General features: G+C 40.8%; 1 protein-coding gene across 1 annotated transcript in view; it reads right to left on the bottom strand.

The window, feature by feature from the left end:
* Positions 1 to 19,738, bottom strand: part of faf1 (Fas (TNFRSF6) associated factor 1) — a 79,450-nt gene extending 59,712 nt beyond the window's left edge. Inside the window, exons 1-2 of the mRNA XM_018726804.2 lie at positions 19,425 to 19,738; positions 12,567 to 12,635 (exon numbers count right to left, since the gene is read on the bottom strand). Coding sequence (XP_018582320.1) covers positions 12,567 to 12,635; positions 19,425 to 19,481 — 126 coding nt within the window. The 5' untranslated portion in view covers positions 19,482 to 19,738. The remainder of the gene's footprint in view (positions 1 to 12,566; positions 12,636 to 19,424) is intronic.
* Between the last annotated feature and the right edge of the window lie 2,786 nt (positions 19,739 to 22,524).

Below are 22,524 nucleotides of genomic sequence, written 5' to 3'. Positions count from 1 at the left end.
AGTGTGTTCCACTGATGTATGGATGAGTGATCCATTGTAAGTAGTGTACAGTACTAGCAGTGCAAATCAGCTTGGGGAAGAAGGTATGGGCTAATAACACTACATAGCATTCATTGGAAGTTGCTTTGGAGAAAAGCGTCTGCTAAATGAAGTAATGTAAAATTAAATTTTTTCCCCCATTCAGGTTAATACAATTTTGCAATCACATAAGATCCCTTTCAAGGCTGAGTAATTAAGAACTCAGCAAGGAAAATGTACATGTTCGGATTACGAGGACAAGCATCCTCCATTCCCAATTTAAAGAGTAAACAGTATTTCTTATACTCGACAAAATAACCATCCCTGAACACATAGTAAGGTTGTCACAATTCATCAAGGGAAAATAGCAACATCATGAATTACAACAGAACAGGAAAGAGGTGGTTGTGGAATATGACTCCTAGTAAGGTAAGAATTTCACTATTCATGTGAAGAGTTTGAGCATTTTAGATAAACTGTGCATCAAGGGATAATGACTGAAATAGGATTAACTAAAACTAAAAAAGGAAATTATCTGTGTGCAGAGTTAGGATCGGCTACCAAAGGGAGCACTACATGGTTTATTGGAGACAACAAAACATATTCAATGGACCATGCATCCATATACATAGTTTATGTTTTTATTTATGCTTCTGTTTTATAATTTGCAAATACAATTTGTATATATACTGTGTTTTAACGTAACTTATGACATACTCTCAATACTGCATTTTCTGGAGCTACACTAAAGATTTTCACTCTTCTCTACATGTTATGTTGACGATGATGTGACAATAAAGCTTGATTTGATTTGCCATGCACGGGAACAAAGCAAGTATAGGTGATCCCCGATTCGGTTACGTTCCCCCAAAGCCCATCAAAAGTCGAAAACATATTTAATACACACTTCTGCGTGACAGACTGGGAGATGCAGATCACTATCGCTTCCCAGCATCACAAGAGAGTATCGCTCTGCGTATCGCTCTGCGTATCGCTTTCCCGGGGGGGGGGGGGGGGGGGGGGGGGGGAATAAGCAAAATTCGAAGTATGGTTTCTACTGAATGTCTATAGCCAGCTCACAATCGTGAAGTCGAAAAAAATCGCAAGTCGAACCATCATAAATCAGAGACCACCTGTACCGCAGTGTATTGCAGACAGTTCTGAAGTTGTTCATATTGCAGACTTTTTCCAACATACAGTTCAAACCCACTAAAAATGCAAAAACATTATTAAAAAACACAGTAAAAAGAATTAAGGAATATACCAATGTTTGAAATCTTTGATCAATTAAATAATTTAGATTAAACAATTCTTTACTTACCTATGTGACAGGTATGACTCAGGAAGGATTAGGACAGGGAGGTTGGGTGGCATTACAAGGTGTTGTAGTGACATGTACAACCAGTGCGTGTCGATATAGATGTTTGCCGATAACATTGTACCAAAAACAACAGGCCACCTTTCAATTCGTAATACAGCCAGTGCTAAAGTGCTGTACAAACCAAAACGGAAGAACAAAGGGGTCTTCCAGTGAATTTGAAAAAAACCAACCATGACTTTGCGATGCTCAAAGATGTGAATGGACAAATAACTTAAGCAAACATGATCAAGCATCTTGTTCATGAACAAGAACCCTTTGGAACAGAGAAGGAAATAAGAGTCATTGCCAACAAGGAAGGACACAGAAACACATGGGATTGCAGCACAAGTTTTGTTTGTGAAAGAACAAAATCAGTAAAGGTGCTTACAATCTATAGCAACAACCTAGTTCTTGAAGAATCATACAATGGCTCACAAATTAGAGAATATCAGTCTCCATAATAATTCCAAAGAAAGGAAATGCGACAGAGCAAACCATTGTACAATTTCTCTAATTTCACATGCTAGAGAGGTCATGCTCAAGAGAGTGCAGGCATACATTGAAAGAGAACTGCCTGATATAAAAGCTAAAAATTTACAAAAGGATGAGGAACAAGAGACATTGTAATTGAGAGATGGATAACTGAAAAAGGCAGACAATACCAAAGGGAGCACTACATGGTTTATTGGAGACAACAAAACATATTCAATGGACCATGCTGAAATGTGGAATGTACTCAGAGAAAAGAGAGTTACCAGAACACCTGGTTATCCTCATGAAGAACAAGTACACTGGACAGGAAGCCACCAATAAACAGATCACAGAAAAAAACTGAATTCTTTCCAATTGGCAAAGCAATAAGACAAGGCTGCACACATACATCCTCCTTACTTTAACTTGTAAAAAGAGCACATTATGAGAAGTCAGATGGGGGGGTTGACTCAAAAATCAGTGAGAAACATCAACAATAACTGATATGCTGATGACACCCCACTAATAGAGAATGACCTTAATATCCCCTTGAAAAAGCCCATGTGGGGAGCAAAAGACTACAACTGAATCTCAAGGAAACTATAAATTATGACAACTGGAACAGCAGAAAACTTTAGCATTGACCACGAAGACACAAACATTAACTTCTCTCCTTTTGATGAGTAATCGCCAACAAAGGATACACAAATTAAGAGATACACTAGACTAGAATTTAGCACAGCAACCATGAAAGACCCAGAAAAACTCCCCAAATAGTCAAATGCATCCAAAATAACAGGATTACAATTGTTTAAAGTATTTCCTAACATTATGTGGAAACTTATGAAAATTTGGACTTTCAAATTGAAAAGGGATTTTAAACATACTATGGACAACCAGGACAAAACAGATTGACAATGGTAAAATCAGGCCAGAAATCTCATTTGAAATACAAATAATGAAACTGAGGTTATCTACTTAGGAGATTTCATGAGAATACCAGATAGTGTCAGATAAACTGAATGGAAGAGTATGACAAGCAACCACAAAGATGAACTCATGGTGACACTATGTGGCTACCAAGAGTTAACATAAAAATGTTAAAATAAAAATTGTTACTGTTAATACATTTCACCAAGACTATACCTAAAACACCACGTTTTCTGAGATCTCCACAATCGATGCATGCACTTCAATTATTCGAATAGAATTTAAGTGTTTAATACACAGAAATGAACAGTTCAGCTGTAATAAACTATAGTACAGACAAGATCACCAACAATAACTGATATGACTAAGCATACTTCCCAGAAAGCCAGCACACACACTACAACTGAAAGAGGCAGGGTGAGCTCAGATCAGAATCTTCAGAAATGTTAGAACCTGCAGTAATGTAAATTCTCATAAGTTAAAGATGTAATTACCATTACATTTATATTTATTCATTTAGCAGACGCTTTTGTCCAAAGCGACGTACATCTCAGCAAAAGTATAATTTATGCATCACATTAAGAGAAAGAGACATAGCTGCAGACACATGACTCAAGTAAACCTAGTCTGTTACCTACCACTTGCTGCACAGAGGTTCATCGTCCATTAGTTTCAACAGTAAAAATTTATGCTTTCCTTAGCACAGAATTGCATCCCTTTTATGCTAACATATCACCAAATCCCATTGAAATGGAATGTTACATCAGTAATTGACATTAATTACAAATGGTTCCCGACTTACAATGGGGTTATGTTCCGATAAGCCCATCGTAAGTCGAAAATATCGTAAGCTGAAAATGCATTCAATACACCTAACCTACCAAACATCAATGCTTCTTATCCTTTAAGGTGGTCGAGATCATCCATTGCGAAACTCCAAGTACATGTGCGATGGAGATTATGGGCTTGCCGCCTTGATGCTGGGCAATTATTTTGAGTTTCTCCTCAAGAGTAATTGCCTTCCTCCTCTTCTTCTCACCAGTAGCAGAAGACACAGATGGGTGTTTCGTGGACATGATGGATGCACAAAACAAGACAGATATGGAGAGGTATCACCAAAAAAAAAAAAAAAATGCTGGCAACACAGAAGATTGTATAGTATCGCTTGTAAACAGTAACAACCGTGTGGCGGACTGGGAGATGTGGATTGCTGCCGCTGCCCAGCATCACGAAGCACTATCGTACAACATACCGCTAGCCCGGGGGGGGGGGGGGGAGTCTACTGAATGCGTATTGCCATTGAAAAGTCAAAAAATCATGTCGGACCATCGTAACTGAGGGACCGTGTGTATATCAGAACACAATAGGTTCCCTTCAATGCTGTATAGTTATCTGCCTACGCTTGTTTAACTCTTCCGTACCTATTATGTGACGTGCACTTAAATGTTCACAAACAAAACATATACTCGAACTTATTTCAAATTTTAAAGGGGGGGGACGACTGGAAAAATAAAGAGACAATGAGAACAACGCAAATTAATTCATACTTACTGAAAAAGTTGACAGTTTGGATACACCAAACAGGGGCCATGATTACCATGACTATAACTTGTGAAATTAGAAAACAAGGGTTAATGCGAGAACTTAATGTAGCATGTGCCAAAACTATAACTGCAAAAGACGACTGTATGGTGGTACTGACCTCTCTAGTCCAGGTGGCATGGTGGTGCTGGCATTTCATAGCACCTGGGCAGTGCAATTCATTGTGTGTTTCATACTTCAGTCTATGTGGACCTTGCATGTTTTTCTATAAACAGTGTGGATTTCTTCCAGGTACTCTGGCTTCTTCCATTAGTCCAAAGAGATGTGCTTCAGGTGAACTGGTGACACTAAATGTCCTGCAGTGTGAGAATGTGTGTATGTATGTATATAGGTTGGTGTGGGATGGTAAGGAATTTACTGTAGCGTATGTAGCATTGCAAGTTACCTTGGATAAAGCTGTCAGACAAATACTAAATCATGGTTGCTTTTAACAAAAGCATCTGCAACATGAAGAAATGTAAATGTCGAGCACTGCTCAGCAATCAGGAGGTAGCTGAACACCAGATTCAGTTGTAATAAATGCAAAAAAAAAAAAAAAAATGCCTCTGAACCCAAAGTAGACATATTGCATGAAACTCCTGATAGTCAAGTTCTCATAACTCAAATGGGCATATGACAGTTTTTCCAGTTTTTACCAAAGGAAGGGAATCAGAGGTCAAATAACCAAATGACTCCTCCTTGCTTTGAGTGAAAACAGCTGGAGAATACCAACTTAGAAGCTACCCAACACACTTTGAAACTACAGTTTTACATTTTTCTAGCCAAAATAAAATGTGATTTCACTGGCATAGGTCTCAATTCAGCATCAAACAAGTATTTCCCCTGTACAACCTGGGCTTAGCAAACATGACAAAATGCAACATGTGCTTTGCTGATGGCCTTAGAAACCAGAACACTGTCTTCACACAACACAAAAAGTCACTCAGTAGCAAAAAAAAAAAAAGGATAGCAGCCAAGAGCTTGCACACTTTTCACTATTGCAGCAGGCAGCTTGTAGGTGGTGAACAAATTCATCAGAAGAAGAGAAGCAGAGAGGATGTCCGCAATGAGAAAAACCGTCAGTAACAGTACAATCCCCCACAGAGCCAATAAAAATGACTCACCCTCAGCCCCTGGACTTTCACATTTTATAGTGTTTTTCTTTCCAAACACTGACAATGTCCTAATCATTATGACTGTTTCTGTAAAAAGCTGTCTTGCAATTTTAGTAATTTTTGTGATATTCGGCATTTACAAGGGGGAAAAAAAAAAAAAAAAAAAAAAAAAAAAAACCTGTAAACTTATTGAAAGCGGTTACCTGAAATATTCTAAAATTATCGCTGTAATGAATCATTGTCCAAATCTTAAGCCATTTCTCATATTAAGAAATTATATATCAGATGTATCTTTTTATAATTTGAAAGCCGTGAAATGTTCAGAACGATAGTTAAACTTTTAATCCTTTGGGGGGCAAGTTCACAGAAGTGTCAGTTACAGCTCTCATTACTAAAATGTGTAATTCATTGAATAGCTGATGCTTTTTATCCACAGCAATTTAGGAGTATTCAACCCATTTATATGGTTTTTTTGGATGGATCTGAGGAAAGTACTGGGGGTTGGAACCAGTAACTTTAAAATTAAAAGTTAACATCCTTTAGCACTGTGATGAAACAGAGCACTAAGCCAAAAGCTTTATTAACTGGCTAAAAGTATTTTTAACAAAACTAATTTAATATGCATAGACTCATGTCATTAATCATTGCATGGATTAATCTCACATTTCTGAACCGCTTGTCCCATACGGGGTCACGGGGAACCAGAGCCCACCCGGCAACACAGGGCGTAAGGCCGGAGGGGGAGGGGACACACCCAGGACGGGACGCCAGTCCGCCGCAAGGCACCCCAAGCGGGACTCGAACCCCAGACCCACCGAAGAGCAGAACCAGGTCCAACCCACTGTGCCACCACGCCCCCCTGTGTGAAAAATCCTACAAAATTTTTTGCTTTCCTTCTAACAATGCTTTACTAGACAATTCTACACAGCAATCTAAAACAAAAAACAGGGCTCAAGCACTGCAACCCAGTAAGTTGTCTGTTGATGAAAAAAAATGAATGATCAAAAAACAAGTGCCTGGGCGTGAGAGTCACAGAGGCAGTGATTTGGAAATTACCAAAGATTCTGATATTACAGAGGAAGTAGTCAATGACTCAAATACAGAATATGAAAAAACTAAACGTGAATGTGGCACTAATATTTATTAGTGGTGTTAACGGAAAATCATTTAAGGTTCATCACAAAGTCCAAGAAAAACATCTAAAAACATTAAATGAAAACTACATGGACTTATGGTTTATTTGGATTTATGAGCAAGTATAGTCTGAGTCTCCAAACATCTCCCCCCCCACCAAAATCAGATACAGATCTAAGTCACGGCTGAAAAACAATGCTTGAGTAACCTTTAATGTGCATTGTGCTGCAGGAGCAATATTAATTACCCATGTTACAATAACACTACTACTCCACCTTGACAAATGCTCAATACTTGTGTGCCAAACACTTTCATAATTATGTGAAAAACAGGGATGTCTCTCAAACTGCACAGACTGGATTGCAGTCTTTGGCTTGATTTTAGTTTTGTATACAATTTATGCCAATGCACATATAGACAAGCAGAGACAGAAACACATAGTAAAGACAGCCCAGGATTTTGAGTAATATATGGAAGAGCCTCTCACACTCACTGCTGGAAGTCTGCATCCAGGCCAGTACCCAAGCAGAAATTCATACAGCAGAGCCAAGAAAAGCCAAGCAATGGCAAGCTGTGGCCCAGCCCAGACTCAAACCTTGGCCTAAGCAATAAAAGTTCCTCTCCAACTGGAAACATATCCAAAACTTGATTAAATCTGGAAAGAAAAATAAAAAAAACTTATGCAGCAAAACGAGTGCTTTTAATCCATCAACAGAAATGAACTGAATGGCCGTTCATACAAAATCTGTGACTGAACTTGTTAATGTCTCATAGAAGGAGCCTTCAACAGCTGATGTTAAAGGTGCAAAGGCTAAGACCAAAATAACAAAACAGCAATATTCTGTATTAAGTTTTGTTCAGGAATGCTGTACAGCTGGAACAGCTCTGCCACAGGGAAGACCAAGAATGCACATCATGGGTATCTAGGCCACCTAGAGCTTAAGCACATCCTACAGAACAGATCAGTGCCTGTAGGTGACTGGCTAGTTTCAGCAAGATGGGCAGACTTACAATCTGTATTGTGAAAAAAAATGCAGACTTTTGGGAAAGCACAAGACCAAGTTAGCAAAGAAACACTAAGTGATTTTCTGAACACCACTTTTAATGGTCAGGACTAATATGCCCTTCACAAAATAGCACAAAAACAAGAATCTGTAATTTGGGGGGGGGGGGGGGGGGGGGAGAAAATCTGTAAAGTGACAAATATAAGTTAAGTCCTGACAATGGAATCATTTTAAGATGTCTCAGGACATCAGGCTGTATGAAACTGAAGCTGGACACAGGAGGGATGTAGCAAAGAGGGCAAAGGAAGAATACAAAGAGCTAATAACTAAGCTAACAGATGCACAAAATGTTATTTAGGTGACAGCTGTCAAACCTTTTTCATTCTGTTATTCCTGTTCAACCTCCACACTAGTATAGGTGTTGTTGAGGTATGAGGAGAACATATGCTTCTGGAACACTTGCCTGCTATTCCAACACACAGGGCCCCTTTTGTTAACTTTACACAACTTAACAGCACCAAAAAAGAACTGCAATTCATCACATTCACAGGTGCACCTAACCACTGCTCAGGCCCACTTTGAGTCACTGCTTGCGCATGGCTAAATTTAGAAGCCTCCCCTTTGTAAGAAAGACTTACTTTGCAGAAAAAAAAAAGAAAAAGGCTTCAGCAAAAGCCTTTACAGTCCCCTTTTCAATCACTTCAAACCGTGTCAGACAGCATTGCTAAAAGTCTCATTGTGTAATAGAAATTGATTCTTAGAATCATTTGCCATATTCATTTCAAATGTACTGCTTACAAATATTATGTATCCATATACATGCATACAGAAGAGATGAAGGGATTTAACCATACAGTTAATTACCCATCATGGCCATCCTGCTAGTCATCCATTCTGTCAGAACTTGGAATCTGCTGCAAGAAAATAAATCCCAAAATATCAAAAGACAAACATTAAACAATTGTCTTTCTTATTGCAAGCGTGTAAATTAGGGGGTGAACTGAGGTCAGATCGGACACATCGGTGGAGAACATAGAGAATAAGCTGAGATTTGTCAACAAAAGTTGTAACAAGGCAAACTGCTAATTGGTGACACTGATCAACCATCCTCAAAGTACAGCTTAATATTTGTTATTGAGCCAGGAGAACATGTACTGACAAAGTGCTTTGACAAACCTGAAAATTGATTCACAACACCTGCACCTCCCAGCTAAAGAATCTGAAGACAGTCAAGCACCTATGCTACTCTGTAGTGATACCTAAAAGCATGCATTCTACTTCTATAACCAGGTATAAGTTGACTTTTTTTAATGGAAGAGAAAAGGTGCCATCCTCCTGCAGAATTACAAATATTGGTTCAGATTTTCTGTCAACACGTAAAGGGCAAACAAAGTATGTTATGGCCAGTACACATGACTGAATTTACATATTCCTTTTACTTTACTACAAATATCCATCAGCAGAATTCACTTTTTGTCCACTACGTCACAAATCGTGAAGGACTCAAGAAGGTGTATGTCAAAGTGAAAGCATTCTAAACAACTAAAAGGTTCAACAACTTTCAACTGAGAAGAAATATAGAGGAAAAGTAGACTGTCTGCCAAAACCCTCTGTATAATCATCTGTTTCCCCTTAAAAAGAAATTACAGACAAATTAGGATATTTTACAAGGTGCATAATGATTTAATCAGCAAGCAGACCTTTTTTTTTCCCCCCCCCATGTCCACACATGCTCATGAAATAATTATTTTCTTGTGAATGTACAAGGGATATAAATAAAATATATTTGCATGTTTTAAGATGTATCAGATTTCAGTAGCTCACAAGAATACATTTGCAGGACACAGACAGGAGTGCATCAGCCCCCCATAAGAGCATACATGGATGACCTCACAGTCACTTCTACATCTGTGCCTGGCAGCAGATGGATCCTTCAAGGCCTACAGAAGCTCATCACATGGGCAAGGATGAGACTTAAACCAGCAAAATCAAGGTCTCTTCTGCTGAAGAAGGGAAAAGTGGTGGAACATCCATTTATGCTTGTCTGGAGCAACCATCCCATCTATCAGCAAACATTTACATTTATTTACTTAGCAGACGCTTTTCTCCAAACACTATGTAGTGTTATCAGCCCACACACCTTATTCAAAGTGACTTACACTGCTAGATACACTACTTACAATGGGTCATCCATACATCAGTGGAACACACTCCCTCTGTCACTCACACACACTATGGGTGAACTTGAACAGCATGTCTGTGGGAGGAAACCAGAGCACCCTGAGGAAACCCATGCAGACAGGGGGAGAATATGCAAACTCCACACAGACTGAGCAAATATTGGACTCATGTCTTCTTGGACCACCCAGGCGCTGTGAGACAGCAACACTACTCACTGTACCACCACGCCCAATACAGGTGGTCCCCGATTTACAATTGTTCGACTTGCGATTTTTTTTCAACTTTACGATAGTTAAGATAGCTGGCAATAGACATTCAGCAGAAACCGTTTTTGATTTTTTCCTGGGCAAGCAATACATGGTGTGATACTCTCTCGCGATGCTGGACGGTGACAGCGATTGGCATGTCCCATTCTGTCATGCAGAGGTGTGCATTAGGTGTATTAAATGCATTTTTTACTTATGATGCGTTTCGGGGAACGTAAACCCATCGTAAACCAGGGAGCACTGGTATGGTACATTGATTGTCCTGCTGAAAATGTTTTGTGTTTGTAATGCCTTCCGTTTTAGCATTTTACTGGTGCAGTATCCATGTCTGTCCACCAGGGTCCCTCACTCCACACTTTAACTTCTGCTTCCATTGAACCAGTGCAGTCTGAGCTGTTGTCTTTAGCATATTTTCCATTAATACAGAGACACCTACATTTACCTGACGCTTTTCTCCAAAGCAACTTATAATATTAAGGTTGCAATTATTTACCCATTTAGACAACTGAGCAACTTTATCAGACCAATTTTTAGGGTAATTACCTTGCTAGGGCAAATACTACAGCTGGGGATCAAACCTGCAACCTTTGGATCCAAAGGCAGCAACTTTAACCACTATGCTACCATGAACAACCTGTCAAAAGCCTTGGAAAGGTTTTTCACAGTTGCCTCAGAGACACCGCTGCTAACCAGAGAACCTCAAGACTTTGAGGCCTGGTGCACCAAGGTAGACAAGTCAGGTTTGCCTGGTAGGTTCAAGGCCTGGATTTATCAACATGCCATCTTGCTTAGACTCCTGTGGCTTCTGTTAATGTACACAGTCTCTGTATCAACAGTTGAATCTCCAGAAAGGAAGATCAGCAGCTACCTCCACAGATGGGTTGGCTTGCCTCGGGGTCTCAGTAGCGCAGCCCTGTACGGGAGAATTAATATCTTGCAACTCCCATTTCGAGGCCTTCAGGAAGAGTTCATGGTGGCATTTACAAGAGAAGCACTCCAGTACAGAGACTCCACGGACCCCAGGGTGGCTACAGCGGACATCATGGTACGAACAGGCCGGAGGTTGAAGGCAGAGAAAGAGCTGGAGACAGCGGAGTTGTGCCTGAGATGGAAGGCATTGGTGGGCACAGTGGCAACAGGGAGACCAGGCTTAGGCCTCCTCCCAAAGAACCAGGCATGCAAGGCCCATGGCAAAGATAGGCACCATTTTATTCAGGAGGAAGTACAGGCAGGCGTGGAAGAAGTAACAGCCAGCAGAATGGTGGGGCTCAAGCAGCAAGCAGCATGGACAAAGTGGGAGAGTGCATTACAATGAAAAGTCACCTGGTCAAACATCTGGCAGGCTGACTCCCACTGAGTCAGTTTCCTGGTCCAAGCTGTATACGACACCTTACCAAGCCCAGCTAACCTACATGTCTTGGGGGAAAGCGAATTGCCCTCCTGCTCCCTTTGCACCGAGAGAGGATCCTTGGAACACCTTCTGAGCAGTTGCCCAAAAGCTCTTGGAGAAGGTCGCTACTGTAGGCATCATGACCAGGTGCTAAAGGCAGTTGCAGAACATGTTGCCACAGCCATCAGTGCCACAAAGCATCACCACCCTGCACGGAATACCATCTCCTTTGTCAAGGCTGGCCACAAGGCCCACCCACAGCCCACAGGGAAGACAGGCCTCCTAATCACAGCTACCAACTGGCAGCTGAGAGTGGACTTGGGCAAGCAGCTGAGGTCCCCAGAAAACATCATATTTACATCTCTCTGCCCATCTGATCATCTTTTCTGAGACTATCAAGCAATTGGTCATGTTGGAGCTCACAGTGCCCTAGGAAGAACACCTGGAGGAAGCCAATGAGCAGAAACTTGCTAACTACCAGGAGCTTGCAGAACAATGTCGGAGGCAAGACTGGCGGACACACCGGGTGCCCATTGAGGTGGGCTGTCGGGGATTTGCAGGGCGCTCACTGTGCAAAGTGCAAACGTTGCTGGGAATCACAGGGGAGGTGAAGAGGAAGTCAATCAGATTAGCTACCGAAGCCACTGAGAGAGCCACTAGGTGACTCTGGTTTAGGAGAGCGGGTCCACGGTCAGTTGCTGCTGAGACACACGTCAGGGCTTGATCAACCCTAGCTGTGTCGCCTGGGCGAGGGAGTCTGAAGTTGAAAGACTCGAAACACCAATGACCCCAGGTCACATTACTGACAATGTGTTCCAGTGGATACGCAGGATGCATCTTATAACTAACAGCATGTTTTAAGATGTATCTGATTTCAGTAGTTATTTTCAAAAACATTCCCCAAGGTCTTCCAACTGTATTGTACTTACTTCTTCAGAGTTACAATAATCAAAACACATTCTGTACCAGCAACGATAAACCTAAAAAAGCTTTACCGTCAATTTTTAACAGCAGAAGGGGGAACAGAATATAAGAAAAACTGTCTTTTTTTTTTTTTTTTAAATCTTATGTCTGAAATCACCTTTTTATTAGCAAGAGGGCGGAACGAAAACTTACCACCAAATCCCAATTGTTCAGCTCTAGCAATGCGATAGCTTCTGCTATGTTATCAATGCCAGTGCAAGCCTAAAAAAAAAGAAAAAAGATTAAGGCACTTGTCCTGTTATATGTCATGAAAACATTATTATAATACAAGCCTTGTGTATTATTATTGGGCTGCAAACAAACAAAAAGTTGTATTTTGGTCCAGTTACCAATGGTGTACAATGGAATCTATTTCCTGTTAATCAAAATCTCTTCCTGCTTTTGTTACTGCCAAACTGCCAGTTATCATTTCACAATACACCGTGTGACCAGTAGTTGCTAGAACTTGGACAATTCAGACGGCATTTCAAATGAACAAACTTTGCCCACATGGCCCTAGATGCCAACAACCACCTATTCATCCCAGCAAAATTAGACTCTGTATTTAGAAACTAGGGAGTGCGGTGGCACAGTGGGTTTGGCCAGGTCCTGCTCTCCAGTGGGTCTGGGGTTCAAGTCCTGCTTGGGGTGCCTTGAGAAGGACTGGCGTCCCATCCTGGGTGTCTCCCCTCCCCCTCCAGCCTTACGCCCTGTATTGCTGGGTTAGGTGCTGACTCCCCGCAACCCCTTATGGGACAACGGTTTCAGATGGTATGTATGTGTGCGTGTGTATTTGGGAACTCTACACCGATGGAACTTTTGCCAGTTTTCATGCCCTGGCTATCAAATTCAAAGTCCAGTCTGTTCCATTACATTTAGATTTGTAACTTCCTTAAAATGCAAAGTCCATCTTTTCCTGACATGCCTCCAAAATCTGGAGTAGATGCTGTTTTCTGAAGACTAGTGTGCACTAAAGGGCTGATTTCAATTGCTTGATATTATTGCTGTATGTCCTTCCAAAATACATCATTGAATAAGATTTGAGCCAAGTGGGAAGAGGAGCTTGGAGAAGAGATACCTGATGGCCCCGGGACAGTGCCTTTAGCAGATCAACCAAAAAGAAAAGAAAAGCTCATCTTAGGCTGATACGGTGCAAGATTGTCCATCATACCCATTACAGTAAGGATAAACTGGCTAAAATATATCCTATCATGATTAAACATGTGACCAATGTCATTCTATCAGAGCTGACTCAATATACATTTCGGTTGTGTCCCAGATTGTCAGGTTTTTGGTCTATTGTATTTAAAACTATCAAGATGTCTGGAGTAGAAATGCAATCTAATTCAGCAATGGCAGTTTTTGGAATCCTGGGTAATGGGGCCCCAATGACTAATAAAAGAAACGGTCCCTTGACCTTTGCTTCTCTTTTGATCCAGAGAAGAATTCTAGTCGATTGTCAGTCACCATATCCAACTAAAGCTTCGTTTTGGTTTAGGGACAACGTTACCAAATGATATTCCTCAGTTTAGAAAGGATTAAATATTCCATTAGAGGGTCAACCAACAAAGTATATGAGACTTGTGGCTCTATGCTGTCTTATTTTGAAAACCCACAGATCCTCCCCTCAGATTAACAGATTTATGAAATAAAATTAAAAGCCATCATATCTCAAATGTCTATTTTGTCTTGATGAAACAGTGTACTTCTTCCACAGTGCTACACTTTTTCAGTCTTGGGGGTTGGGGGTGTTAAAATATGGGGAATATCTAACTTGCACTGCTTGTTTTCTGTAACAAAACGAAAGCAAAAAAAAAAAAAAAAAAAAAAAAAAAACAGTAGGACAGATCTTTACACGTTGCTTGTTTTTCTATCAGTCATTCATCAGCAAGTACACTGTAGACCCGATACAAAGCGGATGGCGGGGTCCCAACTTGTTGCATTATAAGCAAGTCCATGTTGTAATGAGTTTCCGGTATTGACAAAGGTTGAAGAAAGTTTAACTCATTTGATGCCGAGAGAAGATTAACGTGGGTAAACGCAAACATCCACACACACGTGTGTGAGGGAAAATAAGTGATATGTCGCAGCGTACATACTTCGTCATTACTAAACACTGAAAGTGCAATTCAACAATTCTTGTTTTTAATTGAACCACGGTGTAATGAAGAGCATCCACATGTGATATGTTCTGTAACATTAAATGCTATTATTGCTACAGGGCTTTTTAACGACCAAGACATTGTATTTGGCCGACTTTGCAAATGAGTCACATCTGTAAAGCGTTGCTCAATGAGTCAAAGTGGCATTGTTTTGTGGCAAGATAGTGAAGCTAAATCCAAAAATCGTGGAAAATAAAAGGATTTTGAAACATTGTTGACTTTGACGGTTCTTGCAGATTAGTATCCCAACAGTTGAGCAATTTAAAGCTCTAGAGAAAGAGAGCAAAGTGACAGTAGAAGATCAGGGAAATAAAAAGCTTTACAACATGAGTGACAAAAACCAACACAGATCTACTAGGCATCATTCAAAAGGTGTTTCACAAAATTTCAAAATCCCCCCCCCCACCGTAGGTCTGTGTTGTATCAATCGCTATATTGCATAACTTTACCTTTCGACTTTCAGAAATGTGTTTGGGAAACACCCAGATTTGAAACACGTGGCATGGAATTGATCAAAAAAAATTTGGGGTCCAAACTCTAAAGGCCTTATATGCAGTCCTACGTTGTATTGATCCATGTTATATCAGGTCTACAGCATACAAACTAACTAGAAACTGATTAATATCAAAACTATAAATGTACTCAATCTGAAAACACTTCCTCTCTTGTTTGAAAACAAGACTCCTCATAACAAAGAGCAAGACCTAATAAGTTATTCAAACAGACGAAAGTTGGACTCAACAGAACCTTCAGAAATTAACTGAATGACAAGTTAACTGTCAATAAGAAGTACTCTTTTTACAAAGTAGCAGTTTAAAAAGTAAATGTTACCCCCAATTAAATGCAAGTTTCAAGTGTTGGGGAAAGAGAAAACTGTTCAACAGAAGGAGAACATATGTGCTCAAATTTAAAATATTTACATTCTAAGAAACTTTGCTTAAGTAAAATAAGTATTTTGTAACTTTAAAAAAATCCAAATCTAAAAATCAAGAAAAGTACTTCTTATATGTAACATTCAACCCAATAAACTAAAAATTTGCTGCATGCATTTTCAGTTCATAAATCACAACATATGCCAAATTAAGTTACAATTTGACATTACAAAGTTTCAGAAAAGTTATGAATCCCTTCTACTCAAGAAGTAACTCAAAACTCAGCTCTTCCAAGTAGAACCTTGCACCTGATGTACTAAAGTTATTTTTCCACTGCCCACCCGAACAACTGTACAGATCACAGTTATACAGCCACTTACTTTACACTTTCTATAAAATAGTCTGGTACTCGTCTCTGCAGTTTCCTTCTTCGGTAAGTTTCTTAGAAAGATTTGTCAAGGTGTGAAAAGAATCTAATGTTGCCTTTACTGCTTTGAATATAAGAATATCAATATTTACAAAAGCACTGCATGCTGTATCAACACAGCACCCTACCCTGAAAGATGGCTCTGCACGGCTTTGAGCAGCATGGAAAAATACACTCCCAAAGTGACCAGTGTTAACATTTAAGTAATACTTTTGCTTTCGCTTCCCAAAATGAAGAATTTATATTACAAATAAAGTTAAACTGTTTTTAAAAGCTATAGGGACAACTTAACTTTTGCCAACTGTAGATAAACTGAGACGATGTTTCAGTAACTTCAGTTCAGTAAGATTATTTCATGCCCTTATTTCAATGCCACCGCGGTCAACCAAAAAGTTGACCACTACTTCGGCTGTTGGTGCAATGATATAAACGATATACAAGCAGAATCAGCGAGAGGGTAGATGGTATATCATAGGAGCCTGTATTAAATCTCTTTTCTACTGTGAACTGAATCACAAAGTAATACCTCTTTGCTGCCACCCTTCGGAATAAAACTAACTTCACTAGCTCAACACATTCCTTTTAATACATGTATATTAACTTAGAAAAGTCTCAGTCACTACCATACAGTGTATTCCATAAGTAAAACAACAGTAAAAGTCCTCCCCAATTTTTATATTCACAAAAGCACATTTCTGAGAAAATAAAGAACAAGTAAGTGTCAATCTGGCTCAGGTGTAGCAGGCTACTTACAGTCTGAGAAATGCAAAATGTATTCCACAATCAGCAGCTGGATGACTGTCTCACTCTTAGGTAAATCAATCTCAATATCACACATTTATTTAATACTCAAGGCAAATCTGAAAACCACTAAAAAAACTAACCAACTAAAGAGTAAAAATTCTGCCTACACAGGCTTCAAATCTATATTTTTAGATTCGAGACCTCAGAAATGTATTAAAATATTGTAAATGCAATACTTAAATTATTAAAAAATAGTTTCATACAAAACATTTCATTCAATTCATTAACAGGTTTCCCCATGCCCACCTTAGGTTAAAGCAGGCCACCTTTTTCTGCTGTCCAGGCCAAAAATGTACGGTTTTCCCCGTCTACGTGAGCCAAGCCTATGCATTTTCATCTCCTTCTCACGCATCAAAAAAAATAAAAAAATAATAAAAAAAAAAAAATTTGCATTCCTTCAGGTCATTGTGGTTTCAATTTAGCAATTCAAACTGGTGCGCAACCCACATCATGACAACTCTGTTGTTCTTAACATCTCGACAGTGAGGGATGTCTGCAATGAACACAGTTTAGAAGCATAAGTTTGGTTCATATTGAAGGGAGCCATTGTCTGAAACTCAAGAGTAACTGACAGCTGGTAAGTTAAGCCAAATAGTCTAATTATTTTTCTCATCACTTCTGGCATACATGTTTGATGCATGAGACCAAAATGGACATGAACTGGGCCAAAAATAAAACACCAGACAACACTGAACCAGAGTGATAGCCTAATTAAATTTATATTAGACAGCAAACATTCAGTAATACAAACATCTTCCTAGATCTCCTAAGAGTAAATTTTCTTTTACATTTTAAAAAAATTGTTAGGTCAGAAATGTCTGAACTGTTAATAACATTAGCAAGAGTTTGTTGTGTTTTTCTTTCAGTTTAGAGTTGTTTTTGATCTGCATTATCTTGTCAGCAAACCAACACTAGGAACTTTCCCCTCACATGGTTTCATTGTTGTTGCAATTCACCGCACTCAGGATGAGGTGGGAGGGTTAGCCCTGTAAGAGCTTAAATGAGTATAATGCAACAAACACAAGCATATATCAATATGTACACAGACAGATCTTAGTAAAACACACACAAAACAGTTATTTAAAAAAGCAGATACATTTGTGAGAATTCAGGCAAGGTATTACAAATTAATTTCTTATCAGTGTAGGGCACAGCCAAGAAGAGATACAAAAAGGATAATAAAAGAGGGGGGAGAAAAACCTAAAAACCACACATACAAAACACAGCAAGGATGCTGAATATAATGGAGGTTTTGTTTGGACCAGCACACCACCTGCTTTTATGATTTTTCAGTAGAAAGAAAAAGTGCTGTATAACTGTACACCTATGGACAGTCTAGATATGATGCAATTCTTCAGAAGATCCAGGATACTAAGGCCTCTGTTGGGTACAGATTGGCATTAACTGTCAGCATACATCTGATAGCTGCAGAAACTTCTTTCCCAACAAAATTGTTTCTTTTGTTGTCAGCTACTAGTGAATACAATTATATTTGCTGGACAAGCAGTTAGTAGGAAACCACATCTGATCATTTCACTGGTGATCATTTAAATTTTGTAGACTGGGTCCCCCCCATGGCGTGTTTACTTCAAATCTGTTTTATGCTTGAGGGAAAAAGAAACTTGGTGAAATAAACTAATATGTATCTGATGACATGAGGGGGTGTGGTGGTGCAGTGGGTTGGACCACGGTCCTGCTCTCCGGTGGGTCTGGGGTTCGAGTCCCGCTTGGGGTGCCTTGCGACGGACTGGCGTCCCATCCTGGGTGTGTCCCCTCCCCCTCCGGCCTTACGCCCTGTGTTGCCGGGTAGGCTCCGGTTCCCCGCAACCCCGTATGGGACAAGCGGTTCCGAAAATGTGTGTGTGTATCTGATGACTTCAGTAAGCCGACAGCACCCTGGAACATCAGGACTTATTCAGCCCATGACAGGGATTCTTCCAAACACACTGTTTTCCATGTGCAGCGAGCTCTATCAGACCTGATGGCAGCCGAAAGGGAATGTGAATCCGGTACCGCTGGGTACCGGATCCATTCCCACCTATAAACCAGTTATGGTTACCAGCTTAAAGTCTGCTTCTATGGTTTAAGGACACGTTTTAACCCCCACACAGCACGTAGGCTGACACTCAGTTCACGTAACCCATGAACTGCAGCTAGGGCTTGACTCATAGCTGAAACAAAAAGTGAACTTATTAAAATGTTTAAATGTACGTTGCTGCTCTGTATCGGTCAAAGCTCTTCGCAAAAACCTAGTAGCAGTCACTACTAACCTGAAGGGAAACGTCGAGAGCTGTGAACTACCACCAAAAACAAATGTCTGCCTGTGTGTGTGTGTATTTTCAGCAGGTCCAACGAGTTGTCTGAATTCCCACAATAAACTCCACACACACACACACACACACACACACACACACACACATTTCTCTATGCTAAAATATAAGACGTATTTCAAACTTGTGAGTTCGCATAAGTTCGGTGTATTGAAGTATTACGGTTTCGCCCGAAATATGTGTATAAGCGCGGCTCTTCACGCAGTGAGTGACATGTCATGTGTCATGGAGACCCCGTTCGCCTCAACCCCTAGTAGTTGTGCTTGACCAGAGACCGAGTCGCAATCCTACTCTGTCACTCACTGTTCCCTGTCGAGCAACGCTCTTCTTCAGCTCTTTTACGGCCAACATGTTGTTGTAAACGTTTCACGCCGCGTGCTTTTGGTGAGCTAGTTTCTGTGACGAGGAAACCACACCTGAAAGTCGGCCAGGATCATCTCTCTGTCCATGTTGCTGCCGCTGTCGGAGGCCATCGCGGTGCCCGGGTAACGTCCGCTCCGTCGCGCCCTCGCTCTCGCTCGCTCTGCCTCTCTCGTCACGGCACCGGGGCCGCTCACCTCTCATATAAAAAAATAACACCGTCTGTAAGTGAACAGAAAATAGCACCCAACCGCAAAGGCCAGACTTTGTTCTGTGTTCTCGATCTTTGTCTCTTTTGTGAGTACGAGCTTTTTGTTAACGTCACTTTTCTTTTTATCTGTGCTCCTCAGTGTTATCGTTACTTTACGGCCGGCCGTAAAGCAGTGCCAGTGTCGCACAAAGTGTCGCGCAGCATGACCCCTGGTATTCGCCCTTAAAGTCACAGAGCACGTGAAATGCAGGTATCAGCGGCACAGCAGTGGCCTGTCGTCGATCAGCATATCGTATGGCTTCCCTCGTAAGTGCTGTCACGCAAGGCAATGCATAATTATACTAATAAGACTAAACTAAAAAGCCAATACTGTACATGACCAACAACGAGGGGACCCTGTCAACGAAGGGACCAACAACAGGCAAAACTGCATTGATTGATAAACGTGACGTTTATACAATAATTACACCAAAGTAGTTTATACTATACTATATATTTACAGAAATAGATCCAGCTGAATGCACAGATTTAATGCAGTTAATTGCTGAATGCAGTTTTTGCCATACTTATTTTTTGCTCGTTCACTGCTTTGACTCATCATGCTAAATTAGTCCACTCAAACGTTTTTTATAGACACACTATACTGTTTATAACAAATTTCTTCTTAATTTAAACTGCAGTTACTTAATTAAGTGTGACTTTTAAGCTCTGTGAAATGGAGAGTGTTGCGAGTAAGAATGAATGGACTACGAAAAAACACGTACTGTATCCGCAAATACTACGGGAATCTCTGCGGAATGTATATTACTACGGAAAGCTTTCACTACGGTATTCTTCAATAGTTGTAACGTATCTAATAGGACATCTAAATAGGAAATTAACAAAGTTCAGATTTAGGAGAAGAGATAGCTAACGACCCCATTATTACGGTACCTGAAGTCCAGGTTTATAAAGTCATTAGTCTCCAGCAGGTGAAGCGAGATTTCCATGTATTTAAATATATAATAATGAATTAAGATATATACGTTACCTGGGAGGGGAATTTAAGATTCAATTCATAATTGTCTTATTGATAACAGTTATCTTTGCTTCGGGGTGATATGTGATAATGTGGAGGTCAATGGCAAGGTAAAATATTACTATTCATTTTACACTGACTGAGATGTTTAAAGTAGCCAACAGTTCCTGTCACAACTTCACATATTTTATTACACCAAGTTTGGTTATAGGGATCAAACTAACAAAGGAGGCCTAGTTTATATATTTTGTAAGTATTCGCTTTTGTTGTAGTGAGGTCATCTTGATTAGCATAAGCGACGTGATTTTGTATCCTTTTACTTTTCCGGCTGTTACCGGCGTTATTACGTGTATTTTAAAATACGAAACCTATTTGAATATCTAATGAAACCCGGCTTTCATGTTCTATGAAACCTGCGCGTACATCAAAAATGAGTAGCTTGTGTGTGTCTTTAATATGGTCTGCATTCGTTTGCATGTCGTCATTTTGCATTTTTAATTATGGTTTGGGGTTTCTACCAAGAACCGCAGTGACGCTGCGTTTCATCGCTACAACGTTGCGTTAACAACGACTAATGAAATGAGTATAATGCATGACGATGGTACATGGTTGTCACGTGCACGCCTGCCGGTTGCTACGAGGTGCGTAAATGAGCGGGCAGCGCAGCAGCCGGGACACCCCCGGTCACCCCCGGTCACCCCTAGTCACCCCTAGTCAGTGCCCGTCAGTGACCCTCGGTCACCGGGGTCTCAGCGCCCGGCGCCTCGCTGCGGGTCCCGCCTTCCCCCGCCTGTTACTACTGTACGTGGGCGGACGACCGGCGCTCCTCCGTTTCAAAAACTGAGTGATGTCAATGAGAAGCAACAGACTCGTTTTTCAAAAAAAAAGTGCCCAATCAGACGGGTTCAGAGGACGACCCTGTGAGGAGCGGAGCGGTGACAGTCACAGTGCGTACGGCTGCGTAGCGCGAATGGCGTGTAAGAAAAGGTAATTCGACGTGTCGGGCAGTTCGTAAATATCTCATTTTTAAAATCGCGCTGTTGAAAAGTACGCTGCTTTGTGAGCTGTTGCACGACACGGGAGACTCGTTGTAAAAACATACCGCCGGCACCGTGACCACCCCTGTTTACAGCCTAGGGGGGGTAGCCTAGGACTAGGAGGGGTGTGTGTGTGTGTGTGTGTGTGTGTGGGGATAAATCTGTGCTGAAGCACGGGTGGATGAGTGTGAAATACGGGGGTGGAAGAGCCGAGGAACACAACGTCGCGCGCTCGCCTCCTGTTTTTTTTTAACCGAAATAAACAACCTTTCAATTTTTAATGAGCCAACGCGAGCGCGGCGGCGGGGCCAGTTCTCGGCAGCCCCCGTTTCTTCGGTTGAAAATGGGCGGGAAGTTCGCATAAACTTTTGAAATCTCATCCTTTAAAATGTCATTGGATACAGCCGCCCGTTATAAATCACACTATCTTTTCGTCTTTTTTGTTGTTGTGCTCCGCAGCGACGCCGAGTCGCGATAAAACGAGCAGCGTGTGAAGCTGCGGACTGTGGACGAAGCGAAGGAGAGGCGCTGTCAGGATTGAATTACCTCTGCATGATGACCATTTTTTAAAACTGGACCCAGGCTTTTTACACACGAACGAACGGGGATGTGCTGCACCTGTACGGTACCTACCGGCGCTTTTTCTGAAGGACGGTAACTAACTATTAGAAAAGGTAGTTTACGTCCGAGACACCTTCACGAATGTTAAATCATTGTGGAAATATACTTTGTTATCGTAGCAAATGCATTCGAAGAAGCGTTTTACTGTTTTTTTTTTCGCCCCAGCACTTTCCCTTTTCTCTCAGACTCTGCCAGTAGTACCTGAACTCCGAGCTCGGGGCCGTATTTTAACGTTTACCGCGTGCGCACGGAGACGATGAAAGAGACAG

This window comes from Scleropages formosus, chromosome 9 (genome assembly GCF_900964775.1).
Source record: "Scleropages formosus chromosome 9, fSclFor1.1, whole genome shotgun sequence".
Taxonomy (NCBI): Eukaryota; Metazoa; Chordata; class Actinopteri; order Osteoglossiformes; family Osteoglossidae; genus Scleropages; species Scleropages formosus.
This window is presented reverse-complemented; position numbering and strand designations above follow the sequence as displayed.